This window comes from Pseudopodoces humilis, chromosome 21, assembly GCF_049639895.1.
Source record: "Pseudopodoces humilis isolate 2021_Gansu_Grassland_sample_001 chromosome 21, ASM4963989v1, whole genome shotgun sequence".
Classification (NCBI taxonomy): Eukaryota; Metazoa; Chordata; class Aves; order Passeriformes; family Paridae; genus Pseudopodoces; species Pseudopodoces humilis.
In genome coordinates, this window is record NC_142220.1 from 3,652,341 (window position 1) to 3,667,093 (window position 14,753).

The following is a 14,753-nucleotide window of genomic DNA, read 5'->3' on the forward strand; positions in this document are numbered from 1 at the left end:
ACAATAAATATGCAGACAGTTGTCACTTCAAAAACAAGTTGTGCAGCTTTGCTACTCCTAGTGATCATTGGAGGGGATTTTTAGGAACAGAGTTGCTCCAGTGCTGGTGGTGAAGCTGCTGTTGCCTCACAATAGTCACTGTCACCACAGGTGAGAGTTTATTTTCTTACCAAGTGAGACCCTCTCCATGTAATCTGTTCATCAAGAGACTTAGAGAGTTTATTTGGCTTTTGCCTTTAGCAATGCTTGTAGCATTTGCATTAAATCTTACTTAACTGAGCCAGGTGTTGCTTGTTCTGAGCCAGGTGTCACTTGTTCTGATTCATGATGCTGTTTCTTTCACAAAACTGAGCGTTCCCTTCCCATGAAGCATTTGTGATTACAAAACCTCTTGCCTTTGGTCTTTAATGTCTCTCTTCTTTTAGGTCATTTCACCCTGACTTAGGATACCCTGAGTCCATAAACTTGGTCTCAGTTTGCTTTTAGTGTTTCAACCCAGCAGCTCAGCTCAAGTCAATCCACTTTATATGATGGGCAGCAAATGTTTTTTTCTTGAGTTTCCCTAGAGATGGAGAACTCATGATGTAAGTCACCACATGTTGTATTTGATATTATGAATTTATGTATTTATTGATATTTAATTTATTGATATTGAATTTATTGATATTATGTATTTGATATATGAAAGCTTGTGGAATAATTGAAACAAACACTGAAATAATCAACATATAATGAACGAGGTGGAGTGTCCCCTTCCCAACATATCCTGAAACCAGTTTCTTTGCACAGGGGATAGAAATGAATTGCTTGATGTAGTTAATGCAATAAAAGGTCTGACTAAGCAGCCTGGTCTGTAGAGACAGATACAGAAGATGAGTCATTAAGCTCCTTTGTTTGAATGTAAATTATTCTTAGGGCCTTTGATGTGTGTTTGGGTTCTCAGTGAATTAAATGGAGTTTATTTTGACACCTTTGGGAGTGTATCCTGGAGCATTTTTTTGGCTTAAAGAGAAAAAGAAATGACATGTACTTATGTTTTGAACAAAGCTCCTCTGAATGTTTACTGTTGTAAGAAGAAATCCATGAAATAAAGATAACTGTACTGTTATCCCTCATATCCTGCTTTCTTTTTGTCTCTGGCATTAAATGTGTTTCTTTGGATGACTGCTGCTTTCAGCTGTGTTGCAGCCAGCACAGAGATCTGCTTGGGTAGGGGGTTATGTTTTTTTAATCCATGTAAAACCAGGTCATCCTTGCAGGCCATTGCCATCAAACCCAGCAGCTGGTGTGTTGCTGTGCCATGCCCTGCAGAGTGGCACAGATTCTGTAAGCCCTGGGTACTGAATCTTGAATTTCCTGTTCTTGTCTTGCTTAGCTCTGCAGATATCCCAGTACACTCAGGCTGCCCAGAATCTGTGCCAGCTTGCCAGTCAAAAGCTGTCAGAGAATCAGTGTTTTTGTTCTTATTTCCTTCCTGTTGCATCATTTTGTTCACATGGAGACAGAAGAGGTGAAAAACAGTGTTTTCTTGGTCATGTTTCATCCTCTTACTCAGACTCATTCCAGTAGAGTTTGATTTTCCCTGTGGAAGTGGAGATACTTAAGGATTGCACCCTCTTGGCTTCTGAGATATTTTCTGCCAGTATACCCATTAATAAACACATGTTTGTCTTGGAAATTGTAGAGTATGTCTTATAAATCAGGATACTTCTATGGTGTTGGCATCAGGAGTGAAAACCCTGTGATTCAGGATTTTGTAAGCTCTCAGTAATTTTGAGGTAGTGTTGGTAAAACTGAGCAAAGGACTTCAGAAGTCTTTCTCAAGTACTTTGTAGTTTCCCATTTTATGAACCAAGTTCCAGGACCAAGAGGAGGCTGCTGAGAGTTTACTTTCAAACTGTGCCTCAGCCTTTCTAAAAGGAGTAAGATGTTGCAGGCCTGACTTAATCCTGTATCTGGTGAGTTCAAGGGATTGAATTGCTAGTATTTTGACTTTTTATTTTTCTGTGTGTGCAGATCCTGTCCTCCAGGTGCCGATCCATGTGGAAGAGTAAGTCTGTTTATATCATTTACAGCTTGGTCAATTTACATTGACATCTTCAAATTTGATTTAATTTGAACCAAACCCATCTGTGTTCTAGACAAGAAGACAATTTAAGTTAGTTTGGGGAACAAATAAAAGGATAGAATTAGCTACATATAATAACTAAGAAGAAACATCCTGTCTGCAGCCTGTTCTCTGGAGCCCTCACTGGGTTTGGACATCAAGGCTGTGAACTGTGCCACAAGTGACAGGTGTGAAATGACAGAGCCAGGGCTGATTCTGGGTTCTGTACTTACCCCCTCAAACAGAGACTAAAACCAGTGAAACACAGAAAACTCCAACTCACAACCAGAATCTGCAAATGACATATTTGAGCTGTAATTTCAGATTGGCCCCTGCAGCAACCTCACATTTAGCTATAAAATTTGGGACTTTGAAGTCAGTGCTGCCATCCTTTCTTTTTTTTTTTTTTCATCATAGAATCATAGACATCAGGGTTTGAGTTTGTTTGAGGGTCTTTGTGTTGTTTGGCTTTACTCAAATTTCCTTAATTCTGGCAACTCTTTCATTATTTTTTGCCTTCCTTATGCTCTCCCATTTTGTTTATTTGTTTGGGTTTGTTCTAAATCTGTGTCATTTTAAGAGCTTGTTGGTTTAGTTTAAACAATTTCACTTGAGTCATTGCCTGCCACGTTTGGATATTTGTGTATTCATATGCATTAGTGGTTTTTATCAGTTCTAAAACTTCCTTATATATTTTAATTTTCACAGTTAATAAATGAAACTTCAAAAAATTTAATGTCAGATGAACTTCTCTGTAAGGCCAGTGCTGACCACAGTTTCTTTCCTGCAGTCTGAGAAGCACAGTAGATTTTTATCATTTATAATTGCTGCTTAAATCCTAGGCCAGCATTTCTTCCAGACCCAAATGATGGCAGTTTGTACACACTTGGTGGCAAGAACAATGAAGGCTTGACTGTAAGTATATTTTTTAATTCTCTCCTAAAAAGTGCCCCAGTCAACCTTATGCCTTTGCAGAAGGAAAACATATTTACATTTTGTTAGAGCAGAATGTTGCCACCTTATGATTGTCAGGAAGTGATTTCTACTTGAATATATCAACACCACGTCTTGTCCCCATGTACGACTTTTCTGAAACTTGCTAAAATAATGGTAATTAAAAATAAAATTTATGTTTTGTTATCCAAATTCTGAATAATCTCTGTGTGATTTGATGGGAAAGGTGTACCCTTCCAAGGACCAATCAGATGTGTCACTCTTCCCAAATACTTACATTTCTTAAACCACCTGCCAGAAGCAGGATTAATGCATGCTCTGTGCTAACCCCTTTAGAATGTCTTTATAGGATTTAATAAGCAAAAAAAAATGCTGAACCTTTCAGATTACTCACCAATCCTCATAGGCCACTACTACTGCCTAATGCTGGACTTTCATTGTTAAACTTTGTGGTGATACTCAGATAAAATGTTTGGCTTCCTTACAAGAATTTTTTCCTCAGCTGCTATGATTTCCCTTAGTATTGTTAAATATTTTAGTATTTACTCTGGCTGAATTCTCAGGTATTATAATAATAGAAATAACCAATAAAATTATTGTTTGTTTGTTTGTTTTGCCCCTAGAAACTTCCATTTACTATCCCAGAGCTGGTGCAGGCGTCTCCCTGTCGCAGTTCTGATGGGATCCTGTACATGGGTGAGCACAGATTTTATCTCCTTTAGATTGTGAGACGTTCAGCAACTACAAAATGTAGAGACTCCCAAACAGAATGAAGGAAATAGACCTTATTTTGGGTATTAATTATGGTTTTTCATAAATCTTTCTGATGACAGAAAAGCTGATTAATTTAGAATACAGTTATTGTGTGATGATTAAAAACCAATTGCTTTTCCTGAAGGAGAATGTACCTTTTCTAAGCAGTGAAATGCCTGTATGGAGATTTTGCTTTCTTGAGATACAGTCTGTCAACAAAATATGAGTTCTACTTTAAATCTTCATATGATTATAAACGTCATTGACTGCCTGATAATTAGGATAAAATTAGAAATCCCATTGCACCACAGTTAGACATCCTCCATTGTCTGAGGTACAGTCAGTTCATTTATAGTACAAATAATAAATTTATTGCTCACTGTCCTGACTCATTCTAATTGTAGATGGATTTGGGAGGAGAAAAGGGGAAGAAAGGATAGTTATTACTTATCATGACAGTAAAATATGTGAAAGTCAGAGTGAGCTTAGTATTGGGGATTTTAAATCTCCTGAAGGGCCAATGCTCCTTCTCTGCTTCATGTCTTGCCAGTAAATGAGAAAAAAAATGTTTATTTGAAGTTTCTAAACATGACATACATGTATTAACTTCAAAGAAATTCTTAAGGCCATGGCTCACATAGTCTTGAGTGGGATGTTTGGATTACAATCCTTAAGAAATTTGAAAGGTGTAGGCCCTCACTTTTTTTTCCCCTCCTTCTGTCTTTCACCATGAGCATTTTAGTCTCCTCATCTGAGAGCTCCTGGGATCCACTGCACTCAGAGCTGTTTGAGTTTGTGTGAAAAAATCATTCAGCAAATAGTACTTACTGTTCTAAATATTGCATTTGGGCTTGGGGTTTGTGGTCAGTATTTGGGATTGGCCTGTAGTGCTAAACGAAACTAAGCCTGACTGTAAAAACTGTTTTATTAAAAATGCTTTATTTGTGCCAAGTCCATGAGTCTACTAAAGACAAAAGAAGACTGAAAAGATGAACAAAAGTGCGGTTTTTCCAATTGAATGGTAATGTGGCTGAAATTATGATTTCAGGTAAAAAGCAGGATATTTGGTACGTGGTTGACCTCATGACTGGAGAGAAACAGCAGACCTTGACTTCCTCTTTTGCCGAAAGTCTTTGCCCATCAACATCCCTCCTGTATCTTGGGAGAACAGGTCATATGCTTTTTTTTCCTGTAGTTTAAAAGAAAATTCTGGTTTTTAAAGTTTAGGCTCATAACAAATGACCCTGTGGTTAGTTCAGGTTTTCAAGTTGAATTCTTGCCAGAACTTCTGTGAATTATGATTTTAGACTGTACACAATAAAATTATTAACTGTAGCAGCAGAAAGATATTGGTTTTTAAACTTTGGCAGTAGGTCCATTATTCTTTTTGTCGACTAAGTGGCATTTGTATTGTAATTAATGGTGTAGTCCAGTACCAGCTGTGAACTGTTTGTTCTGTAGCTTTTAAAAACTGTTTAAAGAAGATGGAAGTAGAGCACATCCACTGACATCACAAGTGCAGTGTGATAAATAACTGGCAAAGTTGGACCAATACCATGGACATGCTGACTAGAAACAGGAATAAGTGTTACAGACTTGTTCTTTAACCTCTCTATCAATGTGTTTTTGAAGTGGTACAGTGTTGGGAAAATGAAATGCTGACAGCAGTGAGTGCTGTGTGGTGTTTGAGGAATGTCTCAGATTTGAGATTGATTCTATTCTCTCATAGGTTTTTTTGCTTCACAGACTGTATGTTTTTTAACAGAGTACACGATCACAATGTATGACACCAAAAAGAAGGAGCTGCGATGGAATGCAACCTATTTTGATTATGCAGCTACTCTGCCTGATGAAGACATAAAATACAGTAAGAATTTAATTGCTGTCTCCCTCCTGTAGTGGAGTTTTGTATATAGGCAAAAATATTCTCATTTTTTTGTGTGGTGTCTATACTTCTGTCCATTTTTATCCATCACATACTGCAATATCTAAAGCCTGCTAGGTAGTTTCAGGTAACTTGAATCCAGGAGAGTGCAGCTCTTGAAGGGGTGATTCATTAAAATAAGTAAGACATGGCAGGAGAGGCAGCAGATCTGAACTGTAGCCCACAACCTGATTGCAACGCTCTTGAATGGCAGCTGGACTTGTGTCAGCCCAGTTGTGGCCGAGGCTTTGCTGCTCAGCTGCTGTGCAGTGAAAGGTGTGGTGGTGACTGCAGGCAGAATTGTTCTGTGCTTGATTAAAGCTACAGAATCCTGGTGACCTCCACATGTTTGTGCATTGCAGAAATGTCCCATTTTGTGTCCAACGGGGACGGGCTGGTGGTGACCGTGGACAGCGAGTCCGGGGATGTGCTGTGGATCCAGAATTACGCGTCCCCTGTGGTGGCCTTTTACATCTGGCAGCGAGAGGGGCTGAGGAAAGTCCTGCACACCAACGTGGGCATCGAGACCCTGCGCTACCTGACCTTCATGTCTGGGGAGGTTGGACACATCACCAAGTGGAAATATCCCTTCCCAAAGGAAACAGAGACCAAGAGCAAACTAACGTGAGCCTGAGATTCTGCTGTTCTCACTGCTGTCCATTTGACAGCTTTGTCATTAAACAGAACAAGGGTTGCTAGAAGTTGCAGCATGGCGAAAAGAATGCATAAAAGCATTTCTAGTTCTCCAGGTGTTCTTTTATACAATATTTGATCTTTTAGTGTGTAAAGTCAGAGACAAAACAAAAAAACTTATAAACTGAGGAAGTGTATATTCCTAAGTTTTATCAGATGTTCTGTGCTGAATAGCTTCTCACAATGTGGAATTACATTGCTTTTCCTATTATGAAGCCTTTCACACTATAAAAATGATGCACAGCATTTTGGCAAATGCCACTTATTGAAAAATGCAGAAACAGGACATGAGTTATGTCAAATGAGTGACAGTGCTCGGAATAATGAACTGACAATGCTTTCATAATTAAAAAAAAGGCTTCATAGTACAGAAGTACTTCAAATAATTTTACAGATCAAAGTTTTTCAAGATACAAATACTGATGATTTGAGAAGCCCCTGCGTTGGTTCTGCAGGGTTGTGCTGCCCAGGTTTTAGCTGAGATGGTAACACATCCATTTGCCTGCTGCTAACAGTGACTGTGTTTCTGCAGCCCAACCCTGTACGTAGGGAAATACTCCACGAGTTTGTACGCATCGCCCTCCATGGTGCACGAGGGAGTCACTGTCGTGGTAAGTGGGGAGCTGGCAGGTGGGAAAGTGCCTTTATGGAATTAGTGCAGTCCCTGGGCTTGGAAGAAAGGCTGAAATGAAATCATGCATAAAATTATATTAAATTAAAATAGAAAATAAAACACTGAAGACTACATCTACAGAAATTTGAGGGTTTTGAGATTTCTATCAAGAAATGCATAGCAAATGAAGTATTTCCTGGAGCAATTAACAACCACAGAATACATGACTATACTTATGGAATCATTTCCATTGCTGCAAAGCAGTAACTGCAGCACCCCAGGAACTGTGCCAGGCAGGCTCAGCAGGAGCGGACTTGAGGTTACTGCTATTGTTGGTGCTTTGTGGTTCACGTTAAAATTGCTGGTTTGTCCAACAAAGTAATTCCTCACAGATAGGAAACGGCATCATAGTTCTGTTTTGCTCATTGTGGCTGCCAGGTAGGAAATACAGATTCTGCTTAACTTTGGGGGAAAACAAAAAAAAATAGGAGTAATCTCATCTCCCAGGCAACATGTCCCTGAAAAAGTCCAATGTCCAAGGTTGTGGAAGCAGCTGCTAAGGGCATAATGGCTGTGTTTACTCACAGTGACTTTGCTGCCAGTAATCTTTGCTTGCCCACCCATTTTGACCTCCAGCTTTTTAATTTGGTTGCCTACTTAAATATTCTAAGGTCAGAGTAACAGTAGTTGTAACACTGATCTCTCTGCAGCCCCGTGGCAGTGCCATTCCATTGCTGGAGGGTCCAAAAACAGAGGGAGTCACCATTGAAGACAACGGCGAGTGTGTGATCACACCCAGCACCGATGTGAAGTTTTCAGGCAGGCTGAAGGAAAAGCACAAGCTTAACTACTGGAATGACTGGCTGCTGATAGGTGTGGGAGGCCCTGCCTGGCCATAATTACTGAATTCTAGTAACAGTGTCTAATTCATCCTCATTTGCATATAAAATAATGTGTTACATTATTTTATATAATGTAATAATATAATTTTAATTATATAATATGTAATAATGTAATTTTATATAATGTTATAGGCGTATGCCTGCCTTCTGTTTTCCCCAAGGCTCCTGCCTTATTCTGTGATGAGGTGAAGTGCTCCATATGTGGAAAGTTTTTTATTGCTTATTTGTCCTCTCCCTCAGAGAGGGTATAGTAATTTATTATTTTCTGTAAATATTGTATTTGGGTCCATTTGGATTTTCTTATTGTGTGTGTTATTACCTTAATTCTCATCATATGGGTCAAATAGTTGTATTTTGTCCATTCTATAAATGGATTAAAACAGAGAGGCTGAAGATAATGTTTATAAATTGTCAGCCTGTCCTGTGTGTCCCAAGTTCCTGAATTTTGGAATTTTCAGTGCATTTACAATTTTGCTTCAAAAATGAGGAACTGTCTGAGGTTCAGTTTTAAGTGATGACTGGTAATAATTGAGTGACAGGAGCTCTGGGGCAGGGAGAGTGTGCAACTTTCAGCTTTTTAAAGTGCCATCTTTCTCTTCCCATGATCCCTTTCCTTGTTAATACCCTCTCTCCTGCAGTATGTCAGGCAGTTCCCTGAATCAGGTCATGTTCCTTTGCAGCTCTCAGTGACCTCTACCCCCCATTTTCCTTCTCCTTTCTCTTTCCTGCTGTATACATGAGCATCATGTTTCTCACTCTTCAGCAAAGATGCTGCAATCAAGGATATCTTTCCTAAAAAAGGAGAACTGTCTGCTTCAACAAATGTGTTTTATTTATAGGGCACCATGAAACACCATTATCTGCCCCCACAAAGATCCTGGAGAAATTCCCAAGCAATTTACCAAAGAGGCCTGAAAACGTGATTCCAGCTGACTCTGAGAAAGCCACTATTGAAGAGGTTTGTGATGAGAATAATTCTCTTACTGCATGAGAGAAGAATATAAAGGAGCAGAAGTTAGGGAAGGACACAGAAGGAAACCTGTGTGGAATTACTTCACATTTTTTGTGTCAGATGTTTGTGTACTTAGCACATAGAATCACTGGTATGAGAAAGTGTCTTTATTTGTTGCAGAATTAAGGCTTTCTGCTGCCTTTTTTTCCTCCCACATGCAAAACATTGGTTTTGGTAGGTTAAGAAATGACTAAAAATGATGTAGCAGAAAGGCTGGTTATGAATGCCTCATTACCCATTGAGATACTGAGCTAATAGAGCTTTCTTTGCTTCAGGTCATTGACATTGTTGAAGGTTCCTCAACAGAAGGGCCTCCAGCTGCTCCAAAGGATATCGAGGAGACTCCTGCTCGGCCCATCCTGCGGCTGGAGGCTCCAGTGGACTCCATGCTGAAGGACATGGCCACGATCATCCTCAGCACTTTCCTGCTTGTGGGCTGGGTGGCTTTTATCATCACCTACCCTATGGTAATGCTGACCTGGCTTGATGTGCTTTTGAGTGTTGGGAGCATCAGGAACGTTATAAGGCCCAGAAATTATAACATGAGTTAGTGACACACTCCAGGGATTTTTCCCCCTCTTTGCAGATGTGCACTGGGGAGCAAAGGCACAAGTTTGACTTAACAGGGATTTCTCTGGCCATATGTGCAAGCTGTGGAGAGGTTTTCTTTTCCATACACCAGTTGTAGTTTTTATAGGTATTACTCTTTTTGGATATATCTCAGCACTATTGGCTTCACCCCTCTCTTCCCCACCTGAACCACTGTCAGCTTTTCCACGTTTTGGATCAAAGCCTTTATCCTTCTGTGGTTTAAAGACACTTGGTCAACCTAGTAAAAGCCTTTTTAACCAAGCCATGTGATTTCTCATCTTGGCAGCAGAAGTCCAGAATGAAATAGAAATTGTGAGTGAATGTTCCACAACCTGTGTGGCTGGCAGGTTCAGGGCAGGAGAGTTTGGCTCCAACCTTTCAGAAGTAGCTCCCCAGTATCTGTAGAGTTCCTCTGCATGACTGACTGCCAAATATTCACTGAGGTTGTTTCTCACAGAGTGTCCACCAGCAGCAGCAGAGGCAGCATCAGCTGGAAGAGAAGATCCAGCTCTTGCAGCAACAGAAGCTGCCCTTTGGTGCTCCTGGTGACCTCCCGCCCGAGGCAGATTTCTTGGACACGTCGTATGGCCGGACAGAGAGCTCAGCTGCCAGCACCCCAAACCTGTCCCCCAGAGCATCAAACCACTCTGCCTATTCCAACATCTCCACATCTGATGTTGGGAGCTGCCTCTCCACTGAGCAAGAAGAGGGAGGTAAAGTTGACTCTGTGTTTTGCTGCGTCTCTATTTCCTCAGTCTCTGTGATGGTACAGTAGAATAGTTATTGATGATACTTCATAGCTCAGCAAGGTGAAAAGAACCATTGTCCTCATTCAGGCTGAGCCCGGCACCACAGCAGGACTGTTGCTTTACAGTAACAGCCAGCTGAGGGCTTGTGCTGCCCAGGGCAGTGTATTCCTGTCACTTGCAGCCATTCCAGGGAGATACTCATTTAAATAAAAACACGTATTAAGATGATTAACTGGACTCAAAACATGGGGATTAGGCAGCACAACCTTCCTGCCTGGTCTTCCTGTGCACCTATTTGTTCCTTCAAAGGCTACTAAACCCACTTCCATAACTCTCAGTCAACATTTCCTAAATTCAACATCTATAAACTTTTAGAAGGAGTTTGACTGCTGAGAACCACTCATTTGTCACATCCATGAACCATAAGATGTGTGTAAATGTATTTTGATTCTTGATATTGGCTCATTGGGTCATCACAGACTGTTGGCCTACTCAGGGTAAGTACCAACATGGACATGTTAATTTCTTTTAATCATATGTGTGTTAAATTTAAACATGAGCCAGAAGATTTTTACAGACTGGCCCCAAAGTCTGTGCAGTTGTAAAAGACTGCCTTGCCCCATCCTAAACCACTGTTTGTTTTTCTTTTCTTCAGATGAAGAAGCAAACCGAGTGATTGTTGGCAAGATTTCGTTTAACCCTAAAGATGTACTGGGACATGGTGCTGAAGGGACAATTGTTTACAGGTAGAAGAGAATGTGTGCATTAAACAGACCAAAGTTGTGTTTGCATTAGATCCTTTTAATTTGTTTGTTTTTTTATGAAAGCCCTCACATCTACTATGAACAGAAATCAAACTTTTTGCATGTGTCTGGAATATTTTCATGCATTTTCCTCAGCAGCAAAGAGCTACTTTACTTCCCTAAGAAGTGTTTACTGGCCAAATGTACCTGTTTCCAGCATAGGAAATGCTTTCACTGGCCTCCACAATGGCTTCTGTTGTCACGTTTTCTGTACATGCTCTGGCTGCAGAGTGTGAAGGGTGGTTGTGCCTTCCCTCCCTGGCTGCAGGGGCTCCTTTGATAACCGAGATGTGGCAGTGAAGAGGATTCTCCCCGAGTGCTTCAGCTTTGCAGACCGGGAGGTGCAGCTGCTGCGTGAGTCGGACGAGCACCCGAACGTGATCCGCTACTTCTGCACGGAGAGGGACCGGCAGTTCCAGTACATCGCCATCGAGCTGTGCGCTGCCACCCTGCAGGAGGTGACCTGGGAGCAGCTTCTCCCTGGAAGGCCTTTACTTCCCTTGAGCTTAAGTTGCTGAAGTGCCTGACACAGGGGATGTTCCATTTACCCCCACTGTTACCCCTGTGACAATTCCATGTTTGTAGAAGAGTTTTCAGACCTGTAGAAAGACATCCCTAACCCTGGGCTGATTTATGGACAGAAGCTGTTGTCCTTTAATTTTTAACTTCCTGTGAAGGACTCCATTCTAGTCATCCTCCCCCTCCTACGGCACAGACTTTGAAGACTGTTCTTCTTCCTGGAGCACAGTGCTATAGAGAATTCTAGCTCTGAATGAGACTTTAGATATCATCACCTTCAGCCAAAAAAAACCTCTTTGCTGTGTGTTACCAGCTAGCACAATTTATCCAGTCACATCTCTTTTGGGGGGTGAAGTGCATGGATTTATTATTTATGCAGCTTCTAAGCAGAGCTGTGGCTAACTCCTGGTTCTCTGTTGCAGTACATTGAGCAGAAGGCCTTCAGCCACCATGGCTTACAACCCATCACCCTCCTGCAGCAGACAACGTCTGGGCTGGCTTACCTGCATTCCCTGAGTATTGGTAAGAACACCTCTCCTTTCAGGACTGGATGGAAAATAAAGAGAAACTGGTCTGGTATTGGTCTGTTCATCTGGCCTATTGGAAAGTGTCCCTGCCTATGGCAGGGGAGTTGGAATGAGATGATCTTTAAGGTCCCTTTTGGACCCATTCTGTGGTTCTATTTGACACTGGCCTTGTCCCTGCAACATTCTGCAGCTCTGGAGTACTAAAGCAAGTCATTAGTGTTCAGCAGGGTGCTGAAGTTTTTAGATAGGAGCTGTATAAAACATGGTGGAATAAAAAAATGAAATTAGCAATGAAAATCATTTAAAGTTCTGACTTTGGTTTAATGAATGGGGGTTCAGCCTTGTGAAAGGTCCAGTTAAAAATTTACAAAGATTGTTGGGACTGCCTGAGTGGACAAGTGGGTGTTTTTAACAGTCCACAGGGACCTGAAGCCCCACAACATTCTCATCTCGATGCCCAATGCTCATGGGAAAGTCAAAGCCATGATTTCAGACTTTGGGCTGTGCAAGAAGCTGGCAGTGGGCAGGCACAGCTTCAGCCGCCGCTCAGGTGTGCCGGGCACTGAAGGCTGGATCGCCCCGGAGATGCTGAGTGAAGACTGCAAAGAGAACCCTGTAAGTCCTCACCCTTCCCAGGCTGCCCAGGACCAGGCCAGACCCTAAAATAGGCAGCACCTGGTGCCTGGGCCTCCAGGCTGCTTTGCAGCTCAAATCTGAGTCAGAAAGTTTCCTTCTGCTCTCAGATGCAAAATAACCACCCTGTGAGAATCAGAGCTTTCAGGGGGAAAAGATGTCACTGCTACTGAAGGCTGTTTCTTTGCAGACGTACACCGTGGACATCTTTTCAGCTGGCTGTGTCTTTTATTATGTGGTGTCTGAAGGTGGCCATCCCTTTGGCAAGTCCCTGCAGCGGCAAGCCAACATCCTGCTGGGAGCATACAGCCTGGAGGCTCTGGATGCAGGGAGGCACGGTAAGGACTGCACTGCAGGGATCAGTGAGCAGCCCAGGCTGCTAAACACCAACACCAGTCAGAACCAAGGCCCACAGTTACTCCCAGCCTGGCAGAGAGGAAAGTTATATTCCTTGGGTCCTCCTGAAGTAAAGGGCTTAAAGTTCTTGGAGTTAGTACCCCAGAGCAACTCTGGAATACACAATTTGGAACCCTGCAATCTTGAAGCTATTTACTGTATTTAAAGGGTGGGAGAGAGCTGAACTTTGATATTCTTAATCTTTGATATTTTTTTTGTTTGTTGCCCAGCACATCTGTGAGGGCAGCACTTGAACTAGCAGGACAGGAGGAAGTAGAGACCATAATGAATTTCTGAAGTACAAAATATTATAAAAATATAAATTTTATATATTATAATTTTATGTTTTATAAAATACATTTTACATTTCACTACACCCAAGAATGCAGAGAAAATAAAAGAAGTAAATTTCCTTGCACACTCTCCCTTGCAGAAGACATTGTTGCTCGTGATTTAATAGAGCAGATGATAAACATGGACCCTCAGAAACGGCCATCTGCCAGCTGTGTGCTCAAACACCCCTTCTTTTGGAGTCTAGAAAAACAGCTCCAGTTCTTTCAGGTTTGTGATGACCTTTTCTCTCCTCTCAGTTCTCAGGGCTACTGTAGACTTTTTCAGGTCTTGAATTCAGTCCCTCTTTTGTGCCTGAAGTCATAGAATCCACAGCCTTACTGTGAGGAGTGAGGCAGCCCAGCTGTAAAATTTGGGTGGAGCTCTTAAGCAAGTGGCTTAGTCTTACAGCAGATCTTTCAGAGGGGGCCAGAGCTGATGTTACCAAGGTCAGCTGGTGAGAGGAAGGTCTCCTCTAGCAGCTGCAGTACCCACAGAAAACGTGGCCCAGGAGGGTTTTCAAGAACAGGAGTGAACACGCACTGAATCTTGATGTGGGGTGGGAAATGGCTGAGGGCTTGAGATCCATTCCATCTTTATCTTCTCCTCTGTGCTAAAAAGGCTTTGGCAGAGATTGAAACAAATCATCTCAGAAATTTCTGTATCCTATGCCCAAGCACTGTCATGGAGTAAAGTGGAATTCTAACTTTACTATCAGGACAGGCTGTAATAGGCCAGAAGCAGCAATTTGAAAATATTGGCAAAAACTTGGAAATAAAACTAGAAATAATCTGAATGTCTCTTCCAGGATGTTAGTGACCGGATAGAGAAAGAATCTTTAGACGGTCCAATAGTCAAGCAGTTAGAAAGAGGTGGAAGAGAGGTGGTGAAAATGGACTGGAGAGAGCACATCACTGTTCCTCTTCAGACAGGTAATGGACAGTATTTTATGAGAGTGGGAATTACCTGCTGTTCCCATTTTGCTGGGACAGGAAAGTAGGGCTAGCACTGTCTCAGTTTTGGCACATCACTGTTACTTGCCAGTAAAGTATTTCTAATGCAAATACATGTTTATGTACTGAAACACACCTACAAGGATCTGTGGCTGCAGACACACACCCCAGCACCTAAAACTGCATCACAACACATAAAAATTTTTTTTTGTCTTGCAGATCTTCGAAAATTCAGATCTTACAAAGGTGGCTCCGTCCGGGACCTTCTGAGGGCCATGAGAAATAAGGTAAAGG

At 41.6% G+C, this 14,753-nt stretch overlaps 1 protein-coding gene across 6 annotated transcripts in view; it reads left to right on the forward strand.

The window, feature by feature from the left end:
* Nucleotides 1-14,753, forward strand: part of ERN1 (endoplasmic reticulum to nucleus signaling 1) — a 32,424-nt gene that overhangs the window by 15,689 nt on the left and 1,982 nt on the right. For 4 of the 6 annotated variants that reach the window (XM_005526678.3, XM_088065442.1, XM_014255903.2 and 1 more), the window contains 19 exons: nt 2,017-2,050; nt 2,950-3,022; nt 3,685-3,757; nt 4,863-4,985; nt 5,580-5,681; nt 6,101-6,362; nt 6,964-7,042; nt 7,755-7,917; nt 8,786-8,904; nt 9,234-9,425; nt 10,007-10,262; nt 10,954-11,044; nt 11,370-11,559; nt 12,043-12,142; nt 12,563-12,762; nt 12,971-13,118; nt 13,610-13,737; nt 14,315-14,438; nt 14,679-14,746. In XM_005526678.3, coding sequence (XP_005526735.1) covers nt 2,017-2,050; nt 2,950-3,022; nt 3,685-3,757; nt 4,863-4,985; nt 5,580-5,681; nt 6,101-6,362; nt 6,964-7,042; nt 7,755-7,917; nt 8,786-8,904; nt 9,234-9,425; nt 10,007-10,262; nt 10,954-11,044; nt 11,370-11,559; nt 12,043-12,142; nt 12,563-12,762; nt 12,971-13,118; nt 13,610-13,737; nt 14,315-14,438; nt 14,679-14,746 — 2,525 coding nt within the window. Of the gene's footprint in view, nt 1-414; nt 585-2,016; nt 2,051-2,949; nt 3,023-3,684; nt 3,758-4,862; nt 4,986-5,560; nt 5,682-6,100; nt 6,363-6,963; nt 7,043-7,754; nt 7,918-8,785; nt 8,905-9,233; nt 9,426-10,006; nt 10,263-10,953; nt 11,045-11,369; nt 11,560-12,042; nt 12,143-12,562; nt 12,763-12,970; nt 13,119-13,609; nt 13,738-14,314; nt 14,439-14,678; nt 14,747-14,753 lie in introns of those variants that run through there. The other 2 variants (XM_088065444.1, XM_014255906.2) reach the window with 2 other exon arrangements.